The sequence below is a fragment of the Salvia hispanica genome, chromosome 2 (genome assembly GCF_023119035.1).
Source record: "Salvia hispanica cultivar TCC Black 2014 chromosome 2, UniMelb_Shisp_WGS_1.0, whole genome shotgun sequence".
NCBI classification, from domain to species: domain Eukaryota; kingdom Viridiplantae; phylum Streptophyta; class Magnoliopsida; order Lamiales; family Lamiaceae; genus Salvia; species Salvia hispanica.
The window spans coordinates 16769076-16788052 of NC_062966.1; the positions used below are offsets into that span (position 1 = coordinate 16769076).

General features: G+C 38.3%; 3 protein-coding genes and 1 non-coding gene across 8 annotated transcripts; 3 read left to right on the forward strand and 1 right to left on the reverse strand.

Moving 5' to 3' along the window:
* The first annotated feature begins 2949 nt into the window (after nucleotides 1–2949).
* Nucleotides 2950–7189, forward strand: LOC125207204 (WD repeat-containing protein 44-like). Its single transcript, XM_048106447.1, has 8 exons — nucleotides 2950–3096; nucleotides 3551–4692; nucleotides 4788–4878; nucleotides 5017–5174; nucleotides 5255–5306; nucleotides 5669–5748; nucleotides 5853–5946; nucleotides 6145–7189. Exons 2-8 carry the CDS (start codon nucleotides 3625–3627, stop codon nucleotides 6672–6674), a joined length of 2073 nt encoding a protein of 690 aa, XP_047962404.1. The 5' UTR covers nucleotides 2950–3096; nucleotides 3551–3624; the 3' UTR covers nucleotides 6675–7189.
* A 1761-nt stretch (nucleotides 7190–8950) lies between these two features.
* TRNAG-CCC lies at nucleotides 8951–9021 on the forward strand. The gene has a single exon. It is a non-coding gene; the product is annotated as a tRNA-Gly (tRNA).
* A 1300-nt stretch (nucleotides 9022–10321) lies between these two features.
* LOC125204742 (glucan endo-1,3-beta-glucosidase-like) lies at nucleotides 10322–12212 on the forward strand. 5 transcript variants are annotated; one of them, XM_048103463.1, is made up of 3 exons: nucleotides 10322–11025; nucleotides 11106–11820; nucleotides 11899–12212. In XM_048103463.1, the coding sequence occupies exons 1-2, from the start codon at nucleotides 10424–10426 to the stop codon at nucleotides 11689–11691; spliced, it is 1188 nt and encodes a 395-aa protein (XP_047959420.1). In that variant the 5' UTR covers nucleotides 10322–10423; the 3' UTR covers nucleotides 11692–11820; nucleotides 11899–12212. The 5 variants fall into 5 exon arrangements, with proteins under 5 accessions (XP_047959420.1, XP_047959421.1, XP_047959422.1 ...); XM_048103464.1 differs by having other exon boundaries at nucleotides 11908–12212; XM_048103465.1 differs by having other exon boundaries at nucleotides 11106–11816; nucleotides 11890–12212.
* Nucleotides 12213–12617: 405 nt separating this feature from the next.
* On the reverse strand, nucleotides 12618–16551 carry LOC125204741 (luminal-binding protein 4-like). The gene is made up of 8 exons (XM_048103460.1): nucleotides 16400–16551; nucleotides 15411–15678; nucleotides 15112–15326; nucleotides 14784–15026; nucleotides 13886–14365; nucleotides 13599–13753; nucleotides 13437–13519; nucleotides 12618–13356 (listed from the first exon to the last, which is right to left on the reverse strand). Exons 1-8 carry the CDS (start codon nucleotides 16455–16457, stop codon nucleotides 12858–12860), a joined length of 2001 nt encoding a protein of 666 aa, XP_047959417.1. The 5' UTR covers nucleotides 16458–16551; the 3' UTR covers nucleotides 12618–12857.
* Between the last annotated feature and the right edge of the window lie 2426 nt (nucleotides 16552–18977).

Below are 18977 nucleotides of genomic sequence, written 5' to 3' on the forward strand. Positions count from 1 at the left end.
ACGTCCGCCATTGTGGCATGCCGACGGACGTCCGATGCTATTTTTAAATTTTTTTTACAAACTCTCTATATACGGCTCGTTGCAAACTCTAAATATACATCTCATTGCAAACTCTAAATATACGGCTCGTTGCAAACACTATATGTACGATTTTTTAAAAAACTCTTACGCATGTATTATCGTTGAAAATGAAGGCCTAAAACAAAAACATATCATACCTTCGGGACCCCCGTTCGGCTAGCGGCAAACTATATAGATTCAACACATATGTATGCTTTTTTTTATAAATAAAATCGTTGCTTTTTCTCATATTCGTGTCTAAATTTTAATTCCGTAAATTGTTTAATTTGGTGAATTTGTGAATTTTTTTTTATTGCGGGAAGTCCGCGTGATTCCGCCACTATGCAGTGAGAAGTTCATATGACGTGGCAGTGCCGTGGGAGATCCTTATAATGTGGCAAAAGGTATTTTTGGAAAGTCCAGAGATGCTCTCAATACAATACTATTTTTAATGTTCGCGTTTATAATACTGACTAATTGATAAATGAGTGAAATTATTATTTATAGGTGTAAAATGTGTCTGAGAAGACAGATGATTGGAAGCAATGACAACCCATACCCTCTATAACTGAAGAATATGTCAGATAGGTTTTGACCTCCCTTCAACACAATCTGGGCATTTTTGGAATTTTATCCAAACTTGTCGGCTTGTCTACCTATTTATTAACTCACGCCCATTCTCTATCGCATAGGCACGCCACCTAAATTAAATTGCAGTGTATCACTAAATTAAGTAACCAATTCAAATCTTCTTCAATTCAACTTTATTTATCATCCATGTCAATCCCTTATATCTCTTTCACTATATGTTCCTGTCAAAATAATGCATGAACATAACTATAGTTTTTTTTTTTTTAAACATACAAACTATAGTTATTGGAGCCAAAGCACACGAATTGTGATTTGTGACTATATTGGGGGTTTCCCATAAATTAGGACATGCATATAAAATTCAAAATTCATGAAAATTAATCTTGTAGCCATTTTTTCATTGGAAATTAGTTTTCGTCTAAATGAAATCTTACATGTGTGGTGGAAATTTATTGTGTGGTTGTTTGGTTTGTGAGTTGTGAGTCTATGTCGGTTCGACGGATTTGTTTTTCTCTATAATTTTAATTTTTATACGTCAATTTTTTATTTGGCAAAACTTTGAAAATCAGATAGAATTAATTATGAATATAATTTAACATCCTAAATTCGTGACAAATACCTAAATATGCCTATAGTTTATGTATTAGGCACCGATAACCTTACAAAATATCTTGATAGCTAACATTGAGTTGTAAAATCTTAAGCAAATTTCTACTTGCAGTAAATTGGCTTCAAAATTTTCCTACTCACACTACAATTTAAAATGATTCTAGAACAATTAGAATTAAGTTGAATATTCTGACTTCTGTGTGGATTAGTTAAATGGCCATTAACGTTAACTTTTCCGAAGTGGATTATTTAAATTATGTGATGGGTATTATATAAATTTATGGGCTTTAATATACTCGATCGTGTCGATATTTTCACCTTTAGTTAAATCTAATTTTGGTTATCTATCACTTCGTATATACTCGTATTACTATTACTACTAGTTTCTGGAAAACTTCGATATGGACGTAGAAAAGGTTAAAAACCTTTGATTCTTTAGGATACTTACTTGCCACTTGGGTCAACCATATTCACTTATTAGACTCTATCATTAAAATATATACCTAAATGTACTACAAAACTTAGGAACATTATTAAATCATTTTCTATAACAAGTTTATGGATGATATATTTGATGTTTATGTAAAACAAGTTTTACTATATTTCATAAGTTATTGAAATCACTCGGTTTGTCAAATTACGATGTTCGTTACACTGGGGTTTAATTTCTGTTTGTTTGTTAAATACTACTCCATTAGCTACATTTTTAGGATGCACGATTTTTTTGAAAGACATATATAAAGTGATTTATATCGAAATGATATTCAAATATGGATGGATAACTGAGCAATTAGTGTATAGTGATCAATCGACAGCAAATTAAATGAGTTGGGTTAAAAAAAGGAAAAAATAAACTCATGATAACAAACCCATCTATCTCAAAATATATTTGTACATCTAGGATGTGAATGATTGATAGAAAGTGTATATATTCAATGTATAAAGTTTACTTTTCCACATTATGATAGGAGTATTACACAAAACAGTAAAGAAAAAAAAAGGGGGAATAGCCTGGAATCACACAATTTAACTCATAATTTATTTCACAATTATTTAAATATGGCAAACACAAGAAATATCCCACGAGTCCATTATTGGGAAATATATACAGTATATATTTCAATGTCACATGTACTACATTTTCTAGATAGGCAGCCGCAGCACCAAGTGGTTAACAAACAAAATAACTTGAAAAATCCTTATTGTTGCTACCGTAATCATTAATTACTACTATAATCTTGTTAAAATAAATATTACAAAGAATTTTGTTACGACTAGCTTACGCGTTATCATGTAAAATTTTGTAATTTAATGAGAAGTAGATCATTTGTCAATTATGTATGAACTTTCACACATTTTTACAATTTCAGATTACATATTGCAATAATGTGATCAAAATGCAATTTGATTGAGAAGAGCACATTATATTTTTGTAACAAATTACCATATAATTACATCTTATTGTAATAAAAAAAATAGTGATATTTGCTTTATTTACCCACAATATAAAAAAAGAAATGTCGGAAAAAATAGGGGTGTGTATGGTAGTTGGCATATTTAGTATGCACAAAAACTGAGCTCAAAATCTCGTTTCTCGGGCCATCCTCATTCACGGATATCGAGATTTTATGCTTTTTTCCTTTTTTACATCACAACTTTCATCCTCGCTACAATCCGATCCATCAATTTAGCAATAATTCCAAATCCTCCCCTTTTACAAACTGCTTTTAATGGTCACTCGTTATCGTTGCTTCCGTTGTAGAGAGCAAGCAACTCACTCTCTCTCTCTCTCTCTCTCTTCTCCACCCTGCAATTCTCTTCTATCAAACTGCGCATGTGAGTGAGCCAATCTTCTCTCTCCCTATACTTTTCATCTTTCCGTTCCTACACTTTCTCGTGGAATTCGAATGAGGATTATCCTTCTTACTATTTGTCAATATGGTTTCGTACTTTAAAAAAAAAAAAAAAACTATTTTTTGGTAATGGGTGTTGCTAGATGTTTCATTTTATGGGAAAACCTGGAGCTAAAATTTCAGGAATAACAGTAGTAGTATTAAAAAACGTAATCGAGTTCGCTTCTTTGATGTGAGAAGATATCTAAATGTGGGACACCAGGTTCAATGTGTGTGGATTGGGATCCATGTTGGATCTATTGCTCTCTCTCCCCCCATATTTTTATTGCGATAATTAGCAGTAGTTTATGTATTTGTTTATTTGCTGAAACATTGGTTGTGGTGCATCTTCCTTTGTTTCTACCTCATTTTTTAAAGCTTCTCTTTGTTGTTTAAAGGTTGTATCTCGGAAAGGGATAAGCACATTGCCTAGGTCTTGCAATTATTTTTCATGGGTTGAGCTTAAGAGATCATGGATAGCTTCACCACCGACGAAGATTCTCAATTTTTTGACGCGCTGGAGCACATTGGTGAAGAGCCCAAATTTCGGAATCGGGAATATGAGGTGTGGATTAATGCTCCACAGAGTGTCGGTGAGCGCCGTGAGAATTTTTTCAAACAGGTTGGGATCAGCCTAGGTGAGATTGAGAGTCAAGCTGTAGATAATTGTGTGATGGGAGATACTGGAAGAGTTTTGGAGGATAGTGGAGCCGTGCTGAGAGCTTATGGTAGTGAAGATGAGTTCTCTTCGAGCCGTTCATCTGTGTCGAGTTGGGACACGGATGATCTGGGATTGTGTAGAAATGGGGATGGGAATGCTAGTGGTGGATGTGAGTTTGAGAATGAGAGGAGGGGAGATTCTCGATTGATGGGATTGGAGTGGCTGCTCTCATCTCCGGAAATGGATTCTTCATCTCAATTGCCTTCCACAGTTGATGAAATTGGGGACAGGGGAAATGAGGCTAGTGTAAATACACCAAAATCAAGGAGTAATTTGAAGAAGAGGTGGCTGCGTAGATTGCGTTCGATGACATGTATGATGAGTGGGGGTACGAGAGAGGAGAGTGTTCGATCTTGTGGCGTAAGCCAGATGCAGGGGTCAAGGATCTGGAGAGTTAGGGTTCGCCATTGTCAGAGGAGATTGAAGGAGCTTTCCGCCCTCTTTAGTGGGCAAGAAATTCAAGCGCACAAGGGGCCGATCACAGCTTTGAAATTCAGCTTTGATGGACAGTACCTTGCTAGTGCTGGTGAAGATAAGATTGTCAGAATCTGGCAGGTGGTGGAGGATGAGAGATTGGATACAGTTGACATCCCGGATGCAGATCCATCGTGTGTGTATTTCTCCGTCAATCATCTATCTGAATTGGGGCCTTTGATGGTGGAAAAGGATAAAGTTAACAAGTCCAAGAGCCGGGGAAGAACACACGAATCGGCTTGTATAGTCTTCCCTTCAAAGGTCTTTCGAATTTTTGAGAAGCCATTGCACGTGTTCCATGGGCACAGTGGGGAGATCTTGGATCTTTCATGGTCAAAGGATAATGTATGTTGTTTGCTTAGAATGTAGTTATCATTTTGTTATGTTATCTTCTGAAATTTTCCATTGAGACTAAAGATATGTTTGCTTTTCCTTTGCAGTGTCTACTGTCGTCGTCTGTTGATAAAACTGTTCGTCTCTGGCGGGTTGGAGTTGATCAGTGCCTCAAGGTTTTCCAGCATAGTGACTATGGTACACACCTAGCCGCATAACTCTGTCTCTGAACTAATCAAAATAAGCTAATTTGGGAGGGCACAGAAACTAATATGTAAGTTTTGTTTAACACTAGTGTGTTTACTTTGCTAAAATGAAAAATTTGATGCTATGCAGTGACTTGCATCCAATTTAACCCTGTGAATGATGATTACTTCATCAGTGGTTCAATAGATGGGAAGGCCCGGATTTGGTCGATTGGTGGTTGTAAAGTTGTTGACTGGATCGAAACAAGGGAGATTATCAGTGCAATTTCTTACCGCCCCGATAGCCAGGTCTGTTAAAACTGCTCCTAAGGTGTTATTTTTACAGCTTCAGAATGCAAGATTATGAATTTGTTTGCTTCGTAATGCAGGCTGGAATTATTGGTTCTATTGCCGGAACATGCCACTTTTTTCACTTATCAGGTACATTTTCATTGTAGTAGTTAACAGTTTCATCTTGGTCTATATACCACATTTGGGCATAACCTTTCTAGGCATTTGTGTATACTTTACGTTGTGAATGAGTAGAGAATGTGACTTTTGTATGATTAAAGTGTTTATGCATGTCGTATATGTCACAAAAGTATTTTTTTTTTATCAAAGTATTTCATAATAAACTCTGAAGCCTTAGCTCCTGATGTGGGTCTTTGTGCATGATTTTTAAGCCATAAAATTATAGGGAAGTCGACGTGCTGTAGGACTTGAGATTTCCTTGTAGATTAAGGTGTAACAAAATGGAGATGGGGGTTGACTAATCATTGGGCGGCTCATGTTTCTTGGATCAGATAATCACTTCCAGTTGGGAGCTCAGATGTGCTTAACGAGTAAGAAGAAGTCAGCTTGCAAAAGGATAACTGGCTTTCAGGTTGCTCCCTAGTGTAGTGCTTCTTGAGATTGTCTTTTGCTTTAGCTATTATCTTTTTGTTTTAATGATTTTGTTTCTTACATCGTTATCTTTTGTGAAAGCAGTTCTTACCACAAGATCCAAGCAAAATATTGGTCACATCTGCTGATTCAAAAGTTAGAATTATTGATGGGGTGAATGTGATTGGGAAGTACAAAGGTAAGGTTCTAAAAAGCTCTGGTTTTGTTATCAGATAATATATCTACTGAGTTAACACCATCCTTTAATTTGATTTTGTTCGGAACTTTGTTTATCATTTTGACATTGTCAGTTTTGTGATAGTTCACTTGATTCAAGAGGGTAGCTAGGGCATTTTTTTGGAGATTTGCTCAATTTTTGTATCTGTTCTGTATTCAGGCCCTAGAAATGCTGGAAACCAGAGCGCTGCTTCATTTACTTTCGATGGAAACCATATTGTCTCAGCATCAGACGATTCCAATGTTTATATGTGGAACTACTCCGATCAGGGGGACTCCTTGTCGCAATCAAAACCAGTTAGGTCCTTTGAATGCTTCTCCTCAGATGCCTCTGTTGCCATACCATGGCCTGGCTTCAAAACCAGGAAGGCAGAGGATCCGCAAGGCTTGAAATCGAACCAACTGCAGACAAATCCATTGCCTTTCTCATCCTCATCCACTCTCTCTTTAGGGCAAGAGTATTTCTTGGACGCCAGCTCAAAGGGATCCGCAACTTGGCCAGAGGAAAAGCTTCCTGTCTCCAGCCCGCAAGCTGTGACATCACCAATCAGTAAATCTCAGTACAAGCTCCTCAAGACATGCTGCCAGAGCGCATCGAGCTCTCATGCATGGGGGTTAGTGATAGTCACCTCAGGGTGGGATGGACGGATCAGATCATTCCATAATTATGGTTTGCCTGTGGCCCTTTAAGACAGGTAGGTCGTTGAGAGTGATCGGGTGGGCTGGAAATTGATTGCACGAAGCCATATTTGGGCGTATTGGGAGGACCCCCCCTAGCACGTCGGGGGAGGAGTATTTGGGGATGGCGATCGAATGGGGCAGGGGCAGTTGGCAAGGAGTGCAGGGGTAGGGGGTTGGTTGGGTGTACTTGTATGATTGGGCTGAATTATGATGTTGGATTGATGAAAGTGTAAGTTGATGGTGTGGCCCAGAGATGGAAATGGCATCTTGTGTCATGTGTTTTGTGGTGTGAATAATGAATAAGATTGATTGACTTGTCCACTGTTGGGATTCATTCACAAGCCTTCGATAAGATTCAGGCAGATGCAGAGGTGTTGCTCAAATTTTGAGGATGTGCATAACTATAGTCTATAGATATGGATAGGTTGGTTGTATAGTAGTACTAGTATTATTATTCCTTGTATATTTTACCCACACTTGTTCGATTTCAACCCATATTAATACAACTTTCCACATTTGGGATCTGTCTTAACAGAGGCTGAAAATCCACCACATTTGGTTCAGATGTCAACTCAATTCAGCAAATCTGATCACTAAGAAGCTGATAAATTTCGAATATGCATGGTTGATCAAGTGCACTTCAATTAGTATGACCTCAATAAATATATAGACAGATGAGAAAATTAACAATTTGAGCTTTGATATTTTTATGTAATTAGTAAAGCAATAAATAAATAATGCCAACTTTGACTAAATGAGAGCAATGCTCACATAAAACATATAGATGACTTTGCAACATTCTATATATATATTAGTCCATGTATAAAAAATCGATACTAACAAAATATTTAAGGGCAGATGGTGTAATGGCTCATTCATAAACCGATAAACGAGACATGAAGATGAGCTGTTTCCATCAACGCAGAAGTCATGTAAGCAATGCAGAACACTCAAGTTCTCGGATTTCCATGTCTCTAACGCCCTCTTTTCGCAACTTGAAGAGAAACAAAGACATCGAAATAAGACCAAAAACAAAAAAAAAAAAAAAATCGTAATTCCTAATTTTCACAACACATATTTGTGCCTCTCAATCGCGTTTAAATCGCCTAATCACACACATATGTACAAAAGAATATGCATAAACCAAATCTAATCAGAGATGAAGCCGGTCAGGCATGGACATTCTGAGAGGCGGAGGCAATACTGGTCCCGGTCCCGGTCTGATCAGAGGAAGAGGAAGATGGATCGGAGTAAAAAGTGGTGATCAAGAGAGGATCGTCATTGTCGTCGTCGTCGTCGTCAGCGTCGATGTTAACGCAGGCGCAGCGCTCCAGCGACGAGAAAAATGCCTCCACGACGCTGGTGCCGAACCACCTCGCCAGATTGTTACGGTTAGATTCGTTGCTATCCGCCATCGCGTCGCCTTCAAACTAAGGATTCCATTCCCGACCTTTACTTCATCATGGGAATTGCCCAAATTAGACTTCCCGGACCCGGACCCGGACCCGGACTATTTTTATTTTGAGGCTCATAATTTTTCTTAATGCTATTCGACCATAATATATGACTCCTCATTATTACTATAATTCAGATAAAATACTTGTTATGGTATTTAAAAAGCATCATTTTTATTTTAACTATTTCAACATTAACTAAAAAACATACTGCCACGTAAGCATACACTAGTCTGACATGTATTCAACATTCAACCAAGCTCTACTCACCATTTTTGGTTACATATTTTTTTTAAGCTTTGCGTAAACAGGACTATTAATGATGAGACAAGATTTCACTTGGGACGCCCATCACTTGACACTTGTTATGGGCCAAATCTACCCATCCGGAATCAACTGAGCAACCCATCATTTATTCATTCACTTTGGTTTAACAAATTACTCCATCCGTCCACAAAAAATACAACACGAATTTTAATGAAAAATTAGTAAAGTAAGAGAGGAGTGGAGAAAAAATGGATAAAGTAAGAGAGACAGAGAGAAAAAGTAGGTAAAGTACGAGAGAGGAGAAAAAGTGAGAAAGGTATAAGAGAGAAACTTTCCATTTTAAAAAATGAGACTACCTTTTGTGGATATCCAAAAATAACAAAATAAGACTATTTTTCGTAAATGGAGAGACTAGTATGTTTACTTGTTCAATACTTTGAATATGTAACGTACTCCCTTGATGAGTCAATCTACAGCATAACAAAATTTTTGTGACGATCCCCATAAAATTAGAACGCTTTAGCATCAAAATGAGAGATACAAATTTGAAGAAGAATCACAAAAGCGCATCTGGTGTAGTGGTATCATAGTACCCTCCCACGGTACTGACCAGGGTTCGATTCCCTGGATGTGCATATATTTTTGAGGATTTATTTTATGTACAAATAATTATGGTGGCTTGTTTTTAAAATTGGTATGCAAGATTTATGGTTAGTGAGAGGAAGTTTGTTGATGATTATATTCGGGTGCTCCTCACCCAACTTATTGGGTCACCAAACTACTATACCATTAAAGGCTGGAACTTTAGGTAGTTGGCTCATGAATTTTAACTGTCATTCTTAATACAGAACTATACTTCTCTACCCATCTCATGAACCAACTTTCTTGCATTTCATACTTCTTAAATCTTCTCCTTAATCCAACTTTAATCACCAATTAATGTTGATTAACTCTAGGTTCAGCCACAATAAAAAGTGGACAATATGGGAAAGGTGGATGATCTAGAACAATTAGCATTAAAACTAACCAGTTTAATTAAATTGCACAAAGGTGGAAAAGTTTAGATTTAAATCATAAACAACTTACCCACCTATATAAAATTCTGTTTGTTGATTTGCTCAACGATTGCCTTTAATTTTCTAAAAAACAAAGTTGAAAATTTTGACGAATGGTTTCAGGCAGAACTCAAACGTACAATTAGTTAGATTTTTAAAAAGAGGATGTTCACTCAGCGCAGCTTATAAATGTAATTAGGGTTAAGTTCATAATTAGTGGTTATTATAGTACTTGTATCAAAATTGATTACAAAAGTTTAATTTGTTTCTATATAAACTTTATATACACTTGATATCATTAGAAGATTTAATTCATTTTTCGAATTGTGCCAATTAAAATGTCACCTAACTATTTTTATGTTAAGTCTAAAACATGAATATAAATCCAGTACACTGGTACAAAAGATTAGGCCGGAGAAAGGTTGGTAAAACCTAGCTAGTTCAACACTACTTAGTCACATGATCATTATTAATCATATAATAATATTCACAAATGTTTTTCCATATATATGCATGTATCAGAGACTTCCTAGCAAGGCATAGGAGATCTATATACATATACACAAATATCATTGAGAGAGAGAGGTGTTAATCAATCCTCCAAATAACATTTCTTGCTCAAATGAGTATTCCAAAAAGATGCAGAATGCTACGTACAACATATATGAGTTTTGAAGTGCATCTGCTTCATTTGTGAGATGCTCATTTGGGCAAGTAATGTTATAGCTGAAGGATGCTATATTCTTTCCTTGTGATACACCTCTCTTCATCATCAAGTCTACAAAAGTATCCCTTCCCTTCTAAATTTCTAACTTTTCTTAATATTGTTTGTTTATATACAGAATGCATGGATTGTATATTTCAGAAAGAGAAAGTTGGGTTTTTCCAAATAAAATATGAACACTTGGAGTTCATGATTAGTGTTGCCTAAAGCAGATGAAGAAGCTCTTGATATGCTTTTTCTCAATCACACTCATGAATTATGTTTTGCATCTACACAAAGAAAAGCATCTCCTACATGCACTCATGTTGTTGTTGCTACCTAATTCCAATCACAACAAAAATGGAGAGACTCATAAAATTAAAATTAGTATTACTGCTGTGTTTGGTAGCAGGTAGGGAGGGGCTCATCGGCGTCAACTACGGCAGGGTGGCGGACAACCTCCCTCCGGCGGCACAAGTGGCCCGATTCCTGGCAAACTCCACCACCATCAACCGCGTGAGACTGTTCGACTCCGATAGGGCAACGGTGACCGCATTCGCCCACACGGGGATAGCAGTCACCGTGACCGTCCCCACGGACGAGATCCCAGGGCTGACAAAGCCGTATCTCGCCCAGGAATGGGTGAGAAGCAACATCCTCCCTCACGCCCGCTCCACAAACATCGTCCGAGTCCTCGTGGGAAACGAGGTCCTCTCCACTGGAAACAGGCTCCTGATAACGAGCCTGGTCCCAGCAATGCAGGCCCTCCACGCGGCCCTCGTGGAGGAGTCCCTGCACGGTCGGATCAAGATCTCCACCCCGCATTCCCTAGGGATACTCTCCAACTCCAGCCCCCCCTCGGCAGGAAGGTTTAGGCAGGGGTATGTGTGGATTTAATCAAATTTAATGCCCCTATTAAGTATCTAAAAATATTACTACTACTAGTAATTTTATTTTGCAGGTATGATGTGTACGTCATCCGACCTCTGCTTAGTTTCTTGAGATTGACGGATTCGGCGTTCATGATCAATCCGTATCCCTTCTTCGGAGCCACGGAGGAGACGTTGGACTACGCGCTCTTTCGGGCGAACGAGGGGGTGGTGGATGGGGAGACGGGGTTGGTGTACGGGAACATGGTGGACGCGCAGCTGGACGCGGTGTTCTCGGCCATGAGGCGGCTGGGGTTTGATGACGTGGACGTGGTGATAGCGGAGACGGGGTGGCCGTCCAGGGGGGAGGCGGGGCAGCTGGGGGCGGATGCGGGGACCGCGGCCGAGTATAATAGCATGGTGATGCGACACGTGGCGTCGGGGGTTGGGACGCCGCTCATGCCGAATAGGACTTTCGAGACGTATATTTTTGCGCTTTTTGATGAGGATCTCAAGCCCGGCCCCGTCTGCGAGAGGAGCTTTGGCTTGTTCCGCCCCGATCTCACGCCCGCCTACCACGTCGGGATTCTCAAGGCGGCGGTGAATGGGGGCGGTGGAGTTCGAGTTGGACGTTGTGGTGCGTTTTTGGTGGTGATTTTGTTGCATATTCTTTGTTGAAACTTGAAGCAAGTGCTGGACCGGCCTTGCCAAATGAATATGGCTTGGACTGCGGCCCGGTTCACGCCATGAATGTGTACTCATCACAACTTGTCCCATCACATTAATGTGGATCCTACTTCCAAGTGAGTATGTTTTTTTTTCTTATAAACTTTTTATCAAACATTTAAATAAGTCTAAGATCTTAACATTCTTAAGGGTGCGAAGCTTTTTCAGGTTATGGGGATTGCATGTATGAGGGGAATTGGGCACATTGCGCATGCTTACCATTTATGATAAAAAAATGAAAGTGGATAATTTTTGGGAGGTAGACGAAAATGGCAAAAGTGGACGGACCAGGAGTAGTATTTAATTTTGTAGGGCATGCTTCCTTTTTTAGCTATTCAAAGGAAAGTTTGTAATACTTTATTGAATTACTATACACTTGTAAATGTACTGAATATTACCATTACGCTATTATTGAACATTGCATACCAGGTAATATTAACTGTTTTTTAATGAAAACCTGCCTTTTATCTCAAGTTCTGGTTATTACTACTAGAGTAACAGTATTTTGTTGAGATAGTGCTCGTATTATTGAATCAAACCCAAAATAACTATACCTGAGCCACACAAAACCTACAAGTACTGAAGTCGACATTTTACAACATTTGGATGTGAATAGGACTATAGAAATTACTACTATCATAAATTCATTTGTTCCCCTGCCGCATGATAAAAGTACAACTAATACACTTTTCTGATCATTTCACCAAATGAGGACAGGAATAATATGTAGTACCTTCAAAAATGATATGGTTATAAAAAGCACGCTGATAATAACTAATTCTAGTGTACGGTTTTGCTGATCCGGTGCATAATTATCCTCAACCACTAACACTCCTAAATGGATCTGTATGTATTTAACAAAAAAAAAATGCAATGCATTGAATCCTCAAATTAGAAGTAGACCTTGAATTCATATTGATCAAAATCCAGATTACGACAGATCACGGGGATTGCAATATCCACAAAATAATACAAGAAAGAAAGTTCCGAACCCATTCCCTGTTACTGCATATCATTCTAGTCCTCATCAAAACTTTTTTAAAACGCAAGTTACTTCACCAACATCTCCAATCAGTGAAATTCGAGACCTAAAACACCTACAAACCTTCCCTTGCCTTTCACAGTTCATCATGGGCATCATCCTCTTCATCTTCCATTTTCTCACTCGGGGCTCCACCAGACCTCTGATAGACAGCAGTGATGATAGGATTGCACACTGCCTCAACCTCCTTCAGCTTCTCGTCGTACTCCTCCTTTTCAGCGTTCTGATTGTCATCCATCCACTCAAGGGCCTCCTTGGTTGCTGTCTCGATCTTCTCCTTCTCATCCGACTCCAATTTGTCTGCTAGCTTGTCCTTGTCATTGATCTGGTTCCTCATATTATAGACATAAGTCTCTAGGCTGTTTCGGGCATCAATTCTTTCCTTCACCTTCTTGTCTTCCTCGGCGAATTCCTCAGCTTCCTTCACCATCCGTTCAATCTCTTCCTGGCTCAAACGACCTTTGTCGTTGGTGATTGTGATCTTCTCTGATCGCCCAGAGGCCTTGTCTTCAGCCTTGACATTCAGGATACCATTAGCATCAACTTCAAAGGTGACTTCAATTTGAGGGGTTCCCCTGTTCACAAAATTAAGTCAGAAACGGTAATACAAAAAGTCATACAACTTTCTAATAGATTAAAACAAGCAGATGCGAACCTTGGGGCTGGTGCAATTCCTGTCAGGTCAAATTTCCCAAGCAACCTACAGTCCTTTGTAAGGCTCCGTTCACCCTCAAAGACCTTTGAAACAGCATGTATCTCAATGTTATTTTCTCCAAAAAAAAATTAGCGCGTTTCTTGAAATTTTCATTGTGTATACCTGGATTGTGACAGTAGTTTGTTGGTCCTGGTAAGTGGTAAAAACTTGTGATTTCTTGGTTGGAATGACAGTGTTCCTTGGAATCAATTTGGTCATCACTCCTCCAACAGTTTCAATACCAAGGGTCAATGGTGCCACATCCAAGAGAAGAATATCTGATGCAAGAATAGCACAGTTAGTAAGAAAAGCTTCAACCACAAACTTTCTAATGTGGGTCAGCAGTAGTTATTTTATCGAAGGTAGTGTTGGTAGAGTGAAGCCACACTATCAATTATAAAGGCAAGTACCTTTGGTCTCATCGCCTCCCTCGCCACTCAAAATTCCTCCTTGGACAGCAGCACCGAAAGCAACAGCCTCATCAGGGTTGACTCCCTTGTTGGGCTCCTTTCCATCAAAGTAGTCCTTGAGAAGCTGTTGAATCTTGGGAATCCTAGTGCTTCCACCAACAAGAACAATTTCATCAATTTGACGTTTTTCAAGACCAGCATCATCCATGGCCTTCTTAACTGGACCCATGGTCTTTCTGAATAAATCATTGTTCAGTTCCTCAAAACGAGCCCTTGTAAGAGGCTCAGAGAAATCTACACCATCAAAGAGAGACTCAATCTCCACGCGGACCTGGTGCTGACTGCTCAAAGCTCTCTTTGCACGCTCACATTCTCTCCTCAACTTGCCAAGTGCTCTGTTGTCCTTGCTGATGTCCTTGCTGTGCTTCTTCTTGATCAACTTAATGAAATATTCCATCACCCTTTGATCAAAGTCCTCACCTGATGATTGCAAAAGAATAATGTTGGTTGTGGAGTATAGTGCACTGAATGACTCACCTAAGTCCTTGAAATAAAACTAGAATGCCAATTTAAAATCCCAGTCAACGCCTCATAAAGTAAACTGGTTAGGTATAATATTCTACAGTGTACTTGGGTCATAATCATTTGGCAAAAAATGGGAGAGAATTTGCAGAAGCCTTTTAACAGGTTCCGATAACTTATGGAGAAAAAACTTGATTTTTTATCACTATTCCATGAACAAGTTCCTCAATGGACAGTTTCTTCAGAAAATAATTGTGATGTTTCATTATAAGTTGTGTGAGCAAAAGAACCGTATTCCAATCTTTTATATCTAGATCATAATCAGGTCGTAAGACTACAATGAGAAAATAATAAAGGGATCATGCAATCAGCTTACCTCCCAAATGGGTGTCTCCATTTGTTGCAAGAACCTCAAACACACCATTGTCAATGGTCAAGATACTGACATCAAAAGTTCCACCACCAAGATCAAAGACAAGAATGTTCTTTTCACCACCTTTCTTATCCAAACCATACGCAATTGCTGCTGCAGTTGGTTCATTAATAATTCTCACAACATTCAAACCAGCAATCATTCCAGCGTCTTTAGTAGCCTGCCTCTGAGCATCATTGAAGTAAGCTGCAAAAGAGAAGCAAAAAGATTCAGTAATTGCTCAATGTTCTCAGTTCTCACACACACAAAAGGATTTGGCACAAAGTCTTACCAGGAACAGTAACAACAGCATCCTTGATTTTCTTCCCAAGGTAAGCCTCAGCTGTTTCCTTCATTTTTGTCAAGATCATGGCACTGATTTCTTCAGGGCTGAACACCTTGGTCTCACCATCCTTGATTTTAACCTCAATGTAGGGTTTTCCATCCTTGTTCACAATCTTGTATGGAACAAGTTTCATGTCCTTCTGAACTTCTTTATCCTCAAACCTGTTGGAGCAGCATTAGTTAGGTCCTAATAATGAACATAACAACAGATTATGAGAATAAGAAAAAAAACAGAGGAGAAATTACTTTCTGCCAATAAGTCTCTTGACGTCAAAGATGGTCCTCTCTGGATTAACAGCTGCCAAATTCTTGGCAGCTTCACCGATCAACCTCTCATTGTCGGTAAACGCAACCCACGAGGGTGTGATGCGGTTACCTTGATCATTTGCGATAATTTCAACATGACCATTCTTGTAAACACCAACACATGAGTAGGTTGTACCAAGATCTATGCCAATAACTGTTCCAATTTTAGGAGCCTCCTCCGTTGCTATGGAATATGCAAATAAACTTCCTGTTCAAGGATCAAGCATAAATCGAGTTATTTCAAGTGATCCTGAAATCAAAGACCACGTTATGTTTTTCCTGACTATTAACTCCAAGGAGGTAACAAAGTAAAATCCAAACTTATAGATCTTCACGATTAAATTATACTAGTAATACTACGATGCAATTTCACTTCGCTTCTGGTAGAGTAGCAACAACATATTATGGTAACTTGAAACACGCCAAGACATGATTAAGACTCCCAATCCACGCATAGAAGCTTCCATTAACTACAGACGTTAGACGTACAAACGAATCGGACCGCATACAATACTACCATTTACCTCCGTTTATAAAAGGGGAAAAATATTATTTGAGCAATGCCAAATTCGCATCTCTACGTGCTTAAGGATTCAGATAATATCATTATTATACTGAACCTAAACAAAGAAGAGGAAACTGATTTCTCCGAGCTCATCTCTATAGTATACCAGATCTAACATGAAACCACCACGATGTGAGCTAAAACTACGAACTTGGATGCAGAGGATCAGTCACTAACAAACAAAAATTAATGCTATGGACTTGCACCTCTAATATCCTAAAATTCTCGAAAAATATTGTTCGATGTTAACGAATAGTTAAGCGAAGACAGATGGATAACATAAATCTAAGACCTAAGTAGACGGAAATGCTAGATCTCAGTTATTAAAAGAAATCTGAACAGAAAGAACCAAAGTAATTCTGACCTAGCAAAACGATCCCAAACAGAGTCCAAGATGCGCGTTTCTTCAACGCATCAGCCATTGCTGCGAAGCACGACAGTCGGACTTGGCTTCGTCGCCTTTGAAAGTGTTTTTTTTCTTTTTCTCCTCCCTTCTCCGCTGAGTGTAATGGAGTTATGTGTATCTGAATAACGGTGGAGAGGAGCGCATTATATACCAACTTCGTAATCGTGCAGAGTAAACTCGTCATGGAAAATGACGTGGACCAATCAACTCTCGAGTATGATTCATTGCAAACTCGAGTGAGCATTGTGTCACCCGTGCTTACGTGGACCAATTGTATAGGATCTTCGTGTCAAATGAGCCGACGTGGACCAATAAAATCCAGAGAAGAACGTGCTGCCCAATGAGTATATAAAAATCGTTCCGGCTGGGCTTCTTCATTGAAATCGTTGTTTCTCGAATCCGGTTTACTTCGAAGTAGGAAAGCGTTAAACGTAACCATAATTGAACACCTGTCCTATTCCAGAATTTTCTACTTGGGACTATTTTACTCTTGTTTGTTGGACTCCAAAATTCAAACCTCAAAAACAAAAGCCAAGTGTCACCCTAATATCCTAATGCTCAAGATTTTCTCCATAATTAGAGAAGTTTAGGAATTAAATGAGCATTTCTTTCGCTCTCAACTTGGCTTCCCCCATTGGAATAAATCTCTTGATATAAAGTGGAAATTATATCTAGAAAGCTTATTCAAAAAAAAAATATAAAAACAAGTATTAATATTTCAATCGTCTCGACTATGATGACATATTTCTTAGTTGATATGGAACTGTAAGATTTGCTGATTAACGTGTTTACTTAGAAAGAGAAAATATAGATATAAGTATTAAATTAAATAATATGATAATTAAATAAAAAAAATGGTTAGATGTATTAATTAGAGAGAGAAAATTTAATCTGCCTTCTGTTAGGTGTTGTCATCCCATTACATTTTTGATATATTTGATACTATCATTTCATTTAGGCGCGAGATGGGGAGGAGGAGACGGCAGCGGCAATAAGGAGGGGAGGAGGAGACGACTGGGCATGGGGACATGAGACAACAGTGTCAGCAATAGTGACGAGGGGGAAGAGAGGTACATTAAGATGCTCACACATTTAAGTCTTTGTTTTAAAGTTAAGGATATCTAAAAATATAAAATTAAAATTGAACGAAAATAAATTACGTAAATCTATAGAGTTATTATATTGAGTTAACTACATGAACTTGGAATACAGTCACTAGTACCTTTGTGAGAAAGTTATAGGAGTACAACTTTTTTATATACTTGATCTACATATACAACTTTTGAAAATCTAGAATGTTAGAGACATGAGCATGTCTAGGACTGAATTAATTGAGGAAGCATAATTATAACATTTTTGAAATTGTATTTTTTTAAAAATCTATTTGTTGCATTCTTAATTAGGCTTTTCAAATAGTAACTGTTACTCCAATATTTTTATGTAAAAAGCTTGGGTTTAAGGAAAATAACAAAATGAAAAATTCGTTAAAATAGGCAAGGGTTAAATAGATCTTATACCTAAATTCATGAAGCAAATAGGTTCAAGCAATGCTATAAAATGACATAATAATCTCACGCAGAGTAGGGTCAATGTATCTTACTCTTTTGCCGTACTTGTTCGAAGGGTTGACCCAAAATGACCATTAATATCAAAATCTATGTGCTAATGTCTAGTTAGGAACTCTAGTTTGCTTTCAACTGAAGTAGAATTGTCGGATAACTACTTTGACTGAGATTTGATAGACATAATCAAAAGTCATAAGTTGTACTATATGAGCTAAATAGTGTTTATGTTAACAATGATGGAACCCTGATATTAGTAAGTGCCTTGGTATTGTAACTTGACGCACATGTGTAAATTTGCAGAGAATATAATATGACTATGGAAGTCATCCAAGTTGTTTTGAGTGCACAAGCTGTTGATTCAAACATGCAGAAGAAACCTTGCCAGGAGCAAAATCTTCCTGCATTCTTGTTATCACTTTCTGGACAGCTTAATTGCTAGTGAGGAGAAGCTTGTAAACTAGAAGGTTTGATTCTTAAAAATGCATTGGATGCAAAAACTTGTGCAAAGATGGCTATCACTGGACGTGGCTGTGAAAAGTCAGATCAGGGCATTCTTGTTACAGACGCTCTCCTCTACTACACCTGAGGCTAGGTCAACGACATCACAAGTCATTGCAAAGGTTGCAGGCATTGAAGCCGTAGCCTGAGCTCATAAGGTTCACCAGGTTCATCCTCATGTTAAGCAACCTACCCTCGAAACGAAACACTTGGATGCATCATACATCATACATGTGTGAAGAAATTGGTCCGGAGATTATTGAGCAAGATCAAGTGAATAAGATATTCATTGCTGTGGTTAATTCAATACAGAAGTCCGGCTTGGCTTGCTGCTACTAGAGCTTTATATAGTGCTCTCAGATTTGCCCAAATTAATTTTTCGAACTTGATTGCATAATGAGAGTTGTTTGCATATGAGTGTTTTGGTCTCTATTGGGTCAACGTACTATGAGAAATTAACTCCACATATTCAA

Coding starts and splice junctions, on each gene's coding strand:
- LOC125204741 (XM_048103460.1), bottom strand. CDS start 16,457: ATGGCTGATGCGTTGAAGAAACGCGCATCTTGGACTCTGTTTGGGATC. Junction 13,520..13,598: donor AAACTACTGTCACAATCCAG/GTATACACAATG, acceptor GCTGTTTCAAAG/GTCTTTGAGGGTGAACGGAG. Junction 13,357..13,436: donor GGAATTGCACCAGCCCCAAG/GTTCGCATCTGC, acceptor TTTTGTGAACAG/GGGAACCCCTCAAATTGAAG.
- LOC125204742 (XM_048103463.1), top strand. CDS start 10,424: ATGTTTTGCATCTACACAAAGAAAAGCATCTCCTACATGCACTCATGT. Junction 11,026..11,105: donor GCAGGAAGGTTTAGGCAGGG/GTATGTGTGGAT, acceptor TTTATTTTGCAG/GTATGATGTGTACGTCATCC.
- LOC125207204 (XM_048106447.1), top strand. CDS start 3,625: ATGGATAGCTTCACCACCGACGAAGATTCTCAATTTTTTGACGCGCTG. Junction 5,307..5,668: donor CCACTTTTTTCACTTATCAG/GTACATTTTCAT, acceptor TTCTTGGATCAG/ATAATCACTTCCAGTTGGGA. Junction 5,749..5,852: donor AAAGGATAACTGGCTTTCAG/GTTGCTCCCTAG, acceptor TTGTGAAAGCAG/TTCTTACCACAAGATCCAAG.